We start from the raw sequence: 12693 nt of genomic DNA on the forward strand, positions 1-12693 counted from the left end.
ACACAGACAGCATCGTGAAGAAGGCGCAGCAGCGCCTCTTCAACCTCAGGAGGCTGAAGAAATTCGGCTTGTCACCAAAAGCACTCACAAACTTCTACAGATGCACAATCGAGAGCATCCTGGCGGGCTGTATCAACGCCTGGTACGGCAACTGCTCCGCCCACAACCGTAAGGCTCTCCAGAGGGTAGTGAGGTCTGCACAACGCATCACTGGGGGCAAACTACCTGCCCTCCAGGACACCTACACCACCCGATGTTACAGGAAGGCCATAAAGATCATCAAGGACAACAACCACCCGAGCCACTGCCTGTTCACCCCGCTATCATCCAGAAGGCGAGGTCAGTACAGATGCATCAAAGCAGGGACCGAGAGACTGAAAAACAGCTTCTATCTCAAGGCCATCAGACTGTTAAACAGTCACCACTAACATTGAGTGGCTGCTGCCAACACACTGACTCAACTCCAGCCACTTTAATAATGGGAATTGATGGGAAATTATGTAAAATATATCACTAGCCACTTTAAACAATGCTACCTAATATAATGTTTACATACCCTACATTATTCATCTCATATGTATACGTATATACTGTGCTCTATATCATCTACTGCATCTTTATGTAATACATGTATCACTAGCCACTTTAACTATGCCACTTTGTTTACATACTCATCTCATATGTATATACTGTACTCGATACCATCTACTGCATCTTGCCTATGCCGCTCTGTACCATCACTCATTCATATATCTTTATGTACATATTCTTTATCCCCTTACACTTGTGTGTATAAGACAGTAGTTTTGGAATTGTTAGTTAGATTACTTATTACTGCATTGTCGGAACTAGAAGCACAAGCATTTCGCTACACTCGCATTAACATCTGCTAACTATGTGTATGTGACAAATAAAATTTGATTTGATTTGATTTAGCAATTCGGCTCAAATATGGGAACATTTTGCAAACTGGATAAAATTGGTCAGCAATTCCCGGCTAACAGAAAATTCCAATCTAATAGAGAATTCCGGGAGGCAATTGTGACTTGGCACAATGACATAAAACCAGAATCAAAAGCGCAATATACCAGCGTTTTGATGTCAGCGTTCTATCAACAAAAATTACAAACCGATAAACCCGGAATTAGTAGATGTACTCAGCCTCAGAAAGACTGGGTACATGAGTACATTGATGGAATTTGTACGTCGGCTTGATGGTAGGTTTGAAACCTATGATCAAAACTGCAATTGCGAGGATATTTGACCAGCATTCTCACTGGCATGAAATAGTACAAGCTGTGTGGGAGAGAAGCTAATTCCGTTTACTCCGCAGATGTATGAGCTGTTAATGCAGCCACAGTGAAAGTCACTAACAGTGGTTTCAATGGCCCAAGTAAGACAAGGAAACAGGGAGGAAAGGTGTGGGGCTATTGGTCACTGGAAAAGAGAGTGTAAGGTAGGAATTGAGCCCGCTGCATTCAGGGATGCAAGCATTGCATCTTTGTCAAAACAAATCCTTTTGAAAGCAGCGGGACAGGAAAATGTTATATAGCAGTGTATGGCCTCGGTTCATCGATAGTGGTTCATAGATATTACAGTTTCTATGTGAAGGGAGCCCAAGTCTCAAACAACATTTTAGAAAAGATGCCAGGGATCAAATATCATGAGAAACGGGCTGAATTTGCTACGGGAAAAAGTATTTTGGATTGAAGAATCTAGGCGAAATGCCAGGGGGATGAATTCTAAAGGTAACAAATTAAAATGATCTGGCCAAACATTCCTTGCAAACTCAGAAAACCTAATCTCATGAGACATTAAATGTTGTTTTATTATGAAATAGATTTACATTTTATGTAATCTTATTCTGAAATAGATTTATAGAATGGACGAAAAGGGTCACGAAGAATTAGCATTGGGTTTACCAAACCTAAAATTAACTTGACATTTTATGGGGAAAAGAGATCAGTGTATCGTTAGACTCGGTGGCGAGATAATGTCGGCATGTCTAAGGATAGTACATGCTAAATAAACGATGGGGTGAATTAAAACAAACGTTTAATGATTGGAGTATGGGCAGTGGATTTACCATTATCATGTTTGGTTTATAATTAATACTTCTGGATTGCTGATTAAGATTTCGCATAGTTTAATTTCAGTTTTATTTCACCTTTATTTAACCAGGTAGGCCAGTTGAGAACAAGTTCTCATTTACAACTGCGACCTGGCCAAGATAAAGTAAAGCAGTGCGACATAAACAACAACTCAGAGTAACACGTGGAATAAACAAACATACAGTCAATAATACAATAGAAAAAGTCTATACAATGTGTGCATATCGTAGGATAAGGGAGGTAAGGCAATAAATAGGCCAGAGTGGTGAAATAATTGCAATATAACAATTAAACACTGGAGTGATAGATGTGCAGAAGATAAGTGTGCAAGTAGAGATACTGGGGTGCAAAGGAGCAAAATAAATCAAATAAATAACAGTATGGGGATGAGGTAGATGGATGGGCTATTTACAGATGGGCTATGTACAGGTGCAGTGATCTGCTCTGACAGCTGGTGCTTAAAGCTAGTGCAGGAGAAATGAGTCTCCAGCTTCAGTGATTTTTGCAGTTCGTTCCAGTCATTGGCAGCAGAGAACTGAAGGAAAGGCGGCCGAAGGAGGAATTGGTTTTGGGGGTGGCCAGTGAAATATACCTGCTGGAGCTCGTGCTACGGCTGGGTGCTGCTACGGTCACCAGTGAGCTGAGATAAGGCAGGGCTTTGCCTAGCAAAGACTTGCAACCCCTTGGGTTGTGCCGTGGCGGAGATCTTTGTGGGCTATACTCAGCCTTGTCTCAGGATGGTTGGTGGTTGAAGTTGGTGGTTGAAGATATCCCTCTAGTGGTGTGGGGGCTGTGCTTTGGCAAAGTGGGTGGGGTTATATCCTTCCTGTTTGGCCCTGTCCGGGGGTGTCCTCGGATGGGGCCACAGTGTCTCCTGACCCCTCCTGTCTCAGCCTCCAGTATTTATGCTGCAGTAGTTTATGTGTCGGGGGGCTGGGGTCAGTTTGTTATATCTGGAGTACTTCTCCTGTCCTATTCGGTGTCCTGTGTGAATCTAAGTGTGCGTTCTCTAATTCTCTCCTTCTCTCTTTCTTTCTCTCTCTCGGAGGACCTGAGCCCTAGGACCATGCCCCAGGACTACCTGACATGATGACTCCTTGCTGTCCCCAGTCCACCTGGCCATGCTGCTGTTCCAGTTTCAACTGACCTGAGCCCTAGGACCATGCCCCAGGACTACCTGACATGATGACTCCTTGCTGTCCCCAGTCCACCTGGCCATGCTGCTGCTCCAGTTTCAACTGTTCTGCCTTATTATTATTCGACCATGCTGGTCATTTATGAACATTTGAACATCTTGGCCATGTTCTGTTATAATCTCCACCCGGCACAGCCAGAAGAGGACTGGCCACCCCACATAGCCTGGTTCCTCTCTAGGTTTCTTCCTAGGTATTGGCCTTTCTAGGGAGTTTTTCCTAGCCACCGTGCTTCTACACCTGCATTGCTTGCTGTTTGGGGTTTTAGGCTGGGTTTCTGTACAGCACTTTGAGATATCAGCTGATGTACGAAGGGCTATATAAATAAATTTGATTTGATTTGATTTATAGATGACCTGGAGCCAGTGGGTTTGGCGACGAATATGAAGTGAGGGCCAGCCAACGAGAGCACACAGGTCGCAGTGGTGGGTAGTATATGGGGCTTTGGTGACAAAATGGATGGCACTGTGATTGACTGCATCCAATTTGCTGAGTAGAGTGTTCGAGGCTATTTTGTAAATGACATCGCCGAAGTCAAGGATCGGTAATGATAGTCAGTTTTACGAGGGTATGTTTGGATTGGAGATGCTTAATGTGAGTCTGGAAGGAGAGTTTACCGTCTAACCAGACACCTAGGTTTTTGTAGTTGTCCACATATTCTAAGTCAGAACCGTCCAGAGTCGTGATACTGGACAGGCGGGCAGGTGTGGGCAGCGATCGGTTGAAGAGCATTGAAGATTTACTTGCATTTAAGAGCAATTGGAGGCCACGGAAGGAGAGTTGTATGGCATTTAAAGCTTGTCTGGGGGTTAGTTAACACAGTGTCCAAAGAAGGGCCAGAAGTATACAGAATGGTCACATCTGCGTAGAGGTGGTTCAGAGAATCACCAGCAGCAAGAGCAACATCTTTGATGTATACAGAGAAAAGAGTCGACCAGAGGACTGAACCCTGTGGCACCCCTATAGAGACTGCCAGAGGTTCGGACAACTGGCCCTCCGATTTGACACACTGAACTCTATCAGAGAAGTAGTTGGTGAACAAGGCGAGGCAGTCATTTGAGAAACCAAAGCTGTTGAGTCTGCCAATAAGAATGTGGTGATTGACAGAGTCGAAAGCCTTGGCCAGGTCGATGAATACAGCTGCACTCTTATCGATGCCGGTTATGATATCGTTTAGGAGAAATGATCGAAACAGGTGGGATTTAATTATAAAATGAATGAGAAGCACCAGTCACTAGTCTATTTTATCATTATCTTATGGGATACTATTATTTCCTCATGGAGTTATCAAGAGTTGAGATGCCGATCTTTCATTACCATGCCACTCGAGACAGGAAAGCAGGGACAAATGGTGGTTATAATGAGAAGAGTTATTACCGGCAATAAAATTTCCCGTTTATAAATGTGCACTACCGTTCAAAAGTTTGTGGTCACTTAGAAAACTCCTTGTTTTTGAAAGAAAAGCAATTTTTTGTCCATTAAAATAACAAAAAATGTATCAGAAATACAGTGTAGACATTGTTAATGTTGTAACTGACTATTGTAGCTGGAAACGGCACATTTTTTATGGAATATCTACACAGGCATACAGAGGCTCATTATCAGCAACCATCAGTCCTGTGTTCCAATGGCACATTGTGTTAGTTAATCCAAGTTTATCATTTTAAAAGGCTAATCATTAGAAGAAAAGAAAAACAATCACATGTAGCAGCACTGATAAGGGGAGAGAGCCGTGGATTAGTGATGAAGGGGGTCGAGATCAGGTCACATTAAGGAGAAGGAACAGTTTATTGCCCGTATCACTTAATTTCCTGCCTAGCAAAGCAGACGCAATGTTTAGCTAGGAGACTCCACCCCAAATTGAGGTATATATATATACCTCAATTTGGGGTGGAGTCTCCTCGCTAAACATTGCTGGTAGAACCATGTCTGGAGGAACCATGTCTTTGTCTGTTCAGCTGTTCGATCCTTTGGGATTAATAAACTTGGTTTAAGCTTTCATAGTGCCTGTCAAGTTCTTACTCTGATATTTAGAACCTAACACCATCCAGCCCTGGAGTTTTCCCTGACTTAAAGGCTTTAATTGAATCACATGCATCTTTCTGTACAGCTGTTCATTTTACATTATTAGTAGAAAAAAATTATTAGAGCTAACTTCGGTTTATGGAGATTGAGGAGACTGAAACGAAAACAAATTCTTAAAGTACTTTGCTTCCTCTTTTCAAAATATTGTTTGGTGAATCATAGGTAACAAGTTTCAGTAAAAAAAAAATGATAGTCTATGTTGAAGATGAAAAAAGAATTTGGAGCATTTTTTCCCCAAATTCCATCCAGTTCTCTTTATTTAATATATTACACTTAATCTTTGAATAAGTTCCATTTCTTTTTGTTTTTCCTCTAATGTATTCTGTGCCTCTATGGCATATTTTTGTATTACTTTCTATCTGTACCATTAGTCCCTCTATTTACTTTGTTAATATGAACTATTTTGATCTAAAATGTGTACTGAAATGCATGGCCTCTAAAGGCACATTTAAAAGTGTCCCATACCATAAGGGGATCTGCTGTACCTATGTTATGTCGGAAAAAGTCCGTAATAAATTATTCTATCCTGGTTAAAAACAAGGAAAAATTCCAATATCCTCGCCCATGTGGAAATTCTGTAAGAGTAATGTATATGCCAACTATTTGATGGTCCGACCGCATTCTGTCCCCTATCCACATATTTTTTTGTACTTTTGGTGCCATCGAGAATGACAAAGTAGTCAAGACGACTAATTTGACTGAGCATCTGCCATGTATATCTTACTAGGTCAGGATATTTAAGTCTCCATATATCCACTAGTTCCAATATATCCATGATATTTGTGATTACCTTAAGTGCATAAGGGTGATAGTTCGCAGTGTGATTTCCTTTACGGTCCATTTAATAAAAAATTATGATTTAACCAGGCAAGTCAGTTAAGAACAAATTCTTATTTACAATGACAGCCTACCGGGGAACAGTGGATTAACTGCCTTGTTCAGGGGAAGAATGACAGATTTTTACCTTATCAGCTCGGGGACTCGATCCAGCAAGTTTTTGGTTACTGGCCCAACGCTCTGACCACTAGGCTACCTGCTGCCCCAAATTAAGGTATGTAAAACCGCATTATCTCCCACCATAAAAATAGTGTATTGCTTGTAGGCTTGAAACATTATTATATATACTGTAGTTTCAAAGTGGCGCGGATCATCATTATTTGGACCGTATAGATTAATTAGATAAATATGTTTGTGGTCCAATAACATATTTAAAATAATCCATCTACGATCTGTTTGAACAGTTTGCACATTCTGAAAAAAATATTGTTAATTAATATCAACACCCCTTTTGAGTTTCTTTGCCCATCGGAGAAGTTTATTTCGCCCCCAGTCCTTTTTCCACACAACTACATCTAAAATAGTTAAATACATTTCCTGTAAACAATAGATATTATATTCCTTCTCTTTAGCCAGGTAAATACTGATTGTCTTTTCTTATTATCTTATTATCTGCTAAGCCATAACTGGCTATACTTATTTCACCATTAAATAAATCATAATACAGATTTACAAAGCATGTTTCTAGCACTCAAGCACGCTTTGCAATGGTACAACAGCACAGTATTTTTGCATTATTTATTAACTGATTATGCACACTCACGCTTCATTTGCTCACACACACACACACACACACACACACACTCACATACAATCATTTGTGACATACAGCAAGTCAGCCACCAGGGGGAGACTCGTCGAGGCCTGGTGACAGACGGTGTGTACATCACGAGGCGATGGCTCCATCTTCTGGACATGCCAGGTCTCGACAGCTTTTCCAGCCAGGGAGCTGATTGGGAGTTGGTGTGTAATCAAGGGCCCATAAAGCATCACACAGGAAGAGAGTGGGGGGGAAGAAAGGACTCCTGTATAGTTGGGGATGGTTACAGAGGTAACAGGAGTGAGTGCAGTTTTGATCCTGGCAGGATACAGCAAGACCTGGAGCCCAGAAGACGGTATCCTGTAGAGGGTCTCATGGGGGAGACCTATCCTTTTCTTTTTGATTTATTATTTAAATAAACACCATTGAAACTGAGCTAATCCTACTCTGTCCGTGTCTGATCTGTGTAAACATCTTGACCAAACCCCCTGGTCTGCCACATATCATATATCCTGATGCCTAGTCAATTTAGCCCTATACAAAGAGTGAGTTTCAAAAGTATTGGGACAGTTACAAAGTCCTGAATGAATCATGAATAATGATGAGTGAGAAAAATATTTATGCCTCTAACTTTCTCACTCATTATTCACAATTCATTCAGGATTATCCATAAATAGAGTAGCACCCACAGTAATGTAGAAGTGTTTTGAAACATTCTATTGTTATTTACAGTAAAAGTGACCATGCATTTTTTGGGGGACACAAATAATCTGAAACACAACCAAAACAAACAGCAAATGCATCCAACAGAGTCGCAAGCTTGATGTAGTCATTGCGTGCTATAAAAATGGGACCAAATGCTTAACGTTTTACTACTGTAATACACGCAAGTGAATTTGTCCCAATACTTTTGGTCTTCTAAAATGGGGGGGGACTATGTACAAAAAGGGCTGTAATTTCTAAACAGTTCACCTGATATGGGTGACAATACCCTCAGATTTAAACTGACAGTCTGCACTTTAACCTCACAGTCAGTCATTGTATCATTTCAAATCCAAAGTGCTGGAGTACAGAACCAAAACAACATCAAATGTGTCACTGTCCCAATACTTTTGGAGCTCGATGTATCTACTCCTACCACTCCCAACACATTGTAAATATGGCATTGTAGATATCGTACTGGTACTGACCCTGTATATAGCTTACTTGCTTCCTCGTGTTCTAATTTCTATTTCTCGTCATTTTTTATTCTACTTTATACATTTTATAGTACTATTGATATTGATTACTGCATTGTTGGGAAAGAGCTTGCAAGAAAGGCATTTCACTGTATTTATGCACGTGACAATAAAACATGAACATTGAAAACATCAAACAAGAAATGACAAACCGACAATATCTACTGAGATAAGTGAGTAACAGGACGCAGGGGGTAAAAGTTCCGATTGGAATCTGGCCAGAGCATTTTATCCAGAGCTCATGTGTCCCCCTCATCCTCGCTGGAAACGAGCCCAAGCTCCCTGTCCTTGTGCTGGCGTCGCTCTCTACCCAGCTCCCTCTGGATACGCTCTAACTCACTCAACTGTACATGCACACACTGAAGGTGCAGGGCCCGTCTCTGACGGAGCAGCCTGAAAGGAAACGGGTTCATGTCGCAGAATGCAATGGTTGTCAGTCTCCTGTGGAGGGAAGGAAAAAGCAGTGTGTGATTTGTGTGTATCAGTTGTATATTTTGACGCTTATGTTGTCCAGTCACACACTATAAGTATATAGAAGTATTTTCAGTCCTGTTGACAAGTTTTGACAAATTAATGGGAATTGTATTCAAATCGTTTTGGGGAGAAGAACAGTCTCTATAACCAGGTTTCATTCCAACCATTTAATGCGGATTAATTACCTGAGGCATACTTGAGAGAATGGCACAGAAGGAGATGGCTGCTGTTTGATGATCCCGTATTCCAATTGTGCTACTGTGTATGTTTTTTAGCGTTATTCGTAACTTATTTGTACATAATGTTTCTGCCACCGTGTCTTATGACCGAAAAGAGCTTCTAGATAGCAGGACAGCAATACCCACCCATACCGGAGGAACGAGTCGAATGGGAAGGATTTACTTCAGATGCCCGACAAGGCCCTCATCCCCGTCATTCGCAGGAAAAAGAGACGGCGGTATCGAGGACGAAGTTCCAGGTAAGGTCCAGGTCTTGTAAGGATCTGTCGCCGAGAGGGTAATCTACCTTTACCATCAGTCCTATTAGCCAACGATAATAAAATAGACAAACTACCATTCACGTATATCCTACCTACCATCTTAAAAACTGTAATATTTTATGTTTCACCGAGTCGTGGCTTAACGACGACATGAATAACATACAACTGGCGGGTATAAAGCTTTTTCAGCAGGATAGAACAGCGGCCTCTGGTAAGACAAGGGGTGGCAGTTTATCTATATTTGTAAACAACAGCTGGTGCACAAAATCTAAGGAAGTCTCAAGGTTTTGCTCAACTGAGGTAGAGTATCTCATGATAAGCTGTAGCAAGAGAGGATTACAGGCAACATCCGCACTGAGCAAAAGGGTAGAGCTGCCGCTTTCAAGTAGCCCTGAAGTTTATAATCCTGTTATGCCCTCCGACGAACCATTAACTTTTTATGGCTGCAGGGGCAGTACTGAGTAGCTTGGATGAAAGGTGCCCATATCAAACGGCCTGCTCCTCAGTCATAGTTGCTAATATTTGCATATTATTATTAGTATTGGATAGAAAACACTCTGACGTTTCTAAAACTGTTTGAATGATGTTTGTGAGTATAACAGAACTCATATTGGCAGGCAAAATCCTGAGTTGAAATCAAAACAGGAAGTCAGAAATCTGAGTTTGTATGTATTCACCAGAGTCCCCAATGAAATCCCCTTGAGATATGAATGTTGTTGCACTGCCTAGGGGTTCCACTAGATGTCAACCATCAATAGAAATTATAATGAGGCTTTTATATTGTTGTGGGAGTGAATGAGAGCAGAATATATCAGATGTCCATCAAGCAGCCATTTTGTGATCGCGCTTTTTCCTCATGGTAGTCACTTGCGTTCCATTGCTCACGAAGACAAGAAGGAATACTCCGGTTGAAACTTTACTGAAGCTATATGTTAAAAACATCCTAATGATTGATTCTGTACTTAGTTTGAAATGTTTCTTTAACCCGATAATATATATTTTTGAATTTTTTATCAAATATAACGTTGACCAGAATTAGCGTTTGGATATGTATACCAAACGCGCTAACAAAAGAAGGTATTTGGACATAAATAACGGACATTTTCGAACAAAACAAACATTTATTGTGGATCTGGGATTCCTGTAGTGCTTTCTGATGTAGATCATCAAAGGTAAAGGAGCCATCTTTGCGGCTGTGGTGGTTTTACTTTTGAGCGCCGTCTCAGATTATTGCATGCATGTCTTTTTCCATAAAGTTTTTAGAAAATCTGACACAGCGGTTGCATTAAGGAGAGGTATATCTATAATTCCATGTGTATATCATCATTCCATGTGTATTATCATCTCAATTTATGATGAGTATTTCTGTTGAATGATGTGGCTATGCAAAATCACTTGATGTTTTTGGAACTAGTGAATCTAACGCGCCAATGTAAACTCAGATTTTTTTATATAAATATGAACTTTATCAAACAAAACAAGCATGTATTGTGTAACATGAAGTCCTATGAGTCATCTGAAGATAATTCAAGGTTAGTGATTCATTTTATCTTTATTTCTGGTTTTTGTGAATGCTATATTTTGCTGGAAAATGGCTGTGTTTATTGTGGTTTGGTGGAGACGTAACAATCGTTTGTAGTGCTTTCGCTGAAAAGCCTATTTGAAATCGTACACTTTGGTGGGATTAACAACGAGAATAGCTGTAAAATGATATAAGACACATGTATGTTTTAGGAATTGTAATTATGATATTTCTGTGGTTTGAATTTGGCGCCCTCTATTTTCACTGGTAGTTGTCATATCGATCCCGGTATCGGGATTGCAGCAGTAACAGGTTTTTAAACAGGCAAATTGCCAATACAGGACTAAGATTTCATCGTACTACACCGGCTCTGATGCTCGTCGGATGTGGCAGGACTTGCAAACTATTACAGATACAAAGGGAAGCACAGCCACGAGCTGCCCAGTGACACGAGCCTACCAGACGAGCTAAATTAATGCTATGCTCGCTTCGAGGCAAGTAACACTGAAGCATGCATGAGAGCATCAGCTGTTCCCGGACGACTGTGTGATCACGCTTGCTGTAGCCCATTTGAGTAAGACCTTAAAGGTCAACATTCACAAGGCCGCAGGGCCAGACGGAATATCAGGACGTGTACTCCGAGCATGCGCTGACCAACTGGCAAGTGTCTTCACTGACATTTTCTGTCCCTGACTGAGTCTGTAATACCAACATGTTTCAAGCAGACCACCATAGTCCCTGTGCCCAAGAACACTAAGGTAACCTGCCTAAATGACTACAGACCCATAGCACTCACGTCTGTAGCCATGAAGTGCTTCGAAAGGCTGAGAAAGACTCAGTCATGGCTCACATCAACACCATTGTCCCGGAAACCCTAGACCCACCCCAATTTGCACAGATCCACAGATGATCCACAGATGATGCAATCTCTATTGCACTCCAAACTGCCCTTTCCCACCTGGACAAAAGAAACACCTATGTAAGAATACTATTCATTGATTACAGCTCAGCTTTCAACACCATGATGCCCTCAAAGCTCATCACTAAGCAAAGGACACTGGAAATAAACACCTCCCTCTGCAACTGGATCCTGGACTTCCTGATGGGCCGGCTCCAGGTGGTAAGGGTAGGTAACAACACATCCACCACGCTGATCCTCAACACGGGAGCCTCTCAGAGGTGCGTGCCCAGTCCCCTCCTGTACTCCCTGTTCACTCATGACTGCTTGGCCAGGCACGACTCCAACACCATCATCAAGTTTTCCGATGACACAACAGTGTAAAGCCTGATCACCAACAACGATGAGACAGCCTACAGGGAGGAGGTCAGAGACCTGGCCATGTGGAGCCAGGACAACAACCTCTCCCTCAACGTGATCAAGACAAAGGAGAGGATTGTGGACTACAGGAAAAGGAGGACCGAGCTCGCCCCCATTCTCATCGACGGGGCTGCAGTGGAGCAGGTTGAGAGCTTCAAGTAAGACAGTCGTGAAGAGGGCACGACAAGATTTGTCATGAGACTGAAAAGATTTGGCGTGGGTCCTCAGATCCTCAAAAGGTTCTACAGCTTCACCATCAAGAGCATCCTGACTGTTTGCTTCACTGCCTGGTATGGCAACTGCTCGGCCCCTGACCGCAAGGTACTACACAGGGTAGTGCGTACGGCCCAGTACATGCCATCCAGGACCTCTACACCAGGCAGTGTCAGAGGAAGGCCATAAAAATTGTCAAAGACTCCAGCCACCCTAATCATGGACTGTTCTCTCTGCTACCACATGGCAAGTGGTACAGGAATGCCAAGTCTAGGTCCAAAAGGCTTCTTAACAGCTTTTACCCCCTGCTGAACAGCTAATCAAAGGGCTACCCAGACCCCTCTTTTACGTTGCTGCTACTCTGTTTATTATTTATGCATAGTCATTTTAACTCTACCTACATGTACATATTACCTCAATTACCTTGACTAACCGGTGCCCCC

At 41.9% G+C, this 12693-nt stretch overlaps 1 protein-coding gene across 10 annotated transcripts in view; it reads right to left on the reverse strand.

The window, feature by feature from the left end:
* The window catches only part of LOC109901019 (TBC1 domain family member 2A), a 75928-nt gene that overhangs the window by 24868 nt on the left and 38367 nt on the right, over positions 1 to 12693 (reverse strand). For 8 of the 10 annotated variants that reach the window (XM_031837572.1, XM_031837574.1, XM_031837573.1 and 5 more), the window contains one exon: positions 6948 to 8665. The exons of 1 other annotated variant lie outside the window; for it this stretch is intronic. In XM_031837572.1, the coding sequence (XP_031693432.1) occupies positions 8464 to 8665 (202 nt within the window). In that variant the 3' untranslated portion in view covers positions 6948 to 8463. Of the gene's footprint in view, positions 1 to 6947; positions 8666 to 9063; positions 9201 to 12693 lie in introns of those variants that run through there. One more of the 10 variants, XR_004211958.1, reaches the window with a different exon arrangement.

The sequence above is a fragment of the Oncorhynchus kisutch genome, linkage group LG12 (assembly GCF_002021735.2).
Source record: "Oncorhynchus kisutch isolate 150728-3 linkage group LG12, Okis_V2, whole genome shotgun sequence".
In the NCBI taxonomy this organism is placed as follows: Eukaryota; Metazoa; Chordata; class Actinopteri; order Salmoniformes; family Salmonidae; genus Oncorhynchus; species Oncorhynchus kisutch.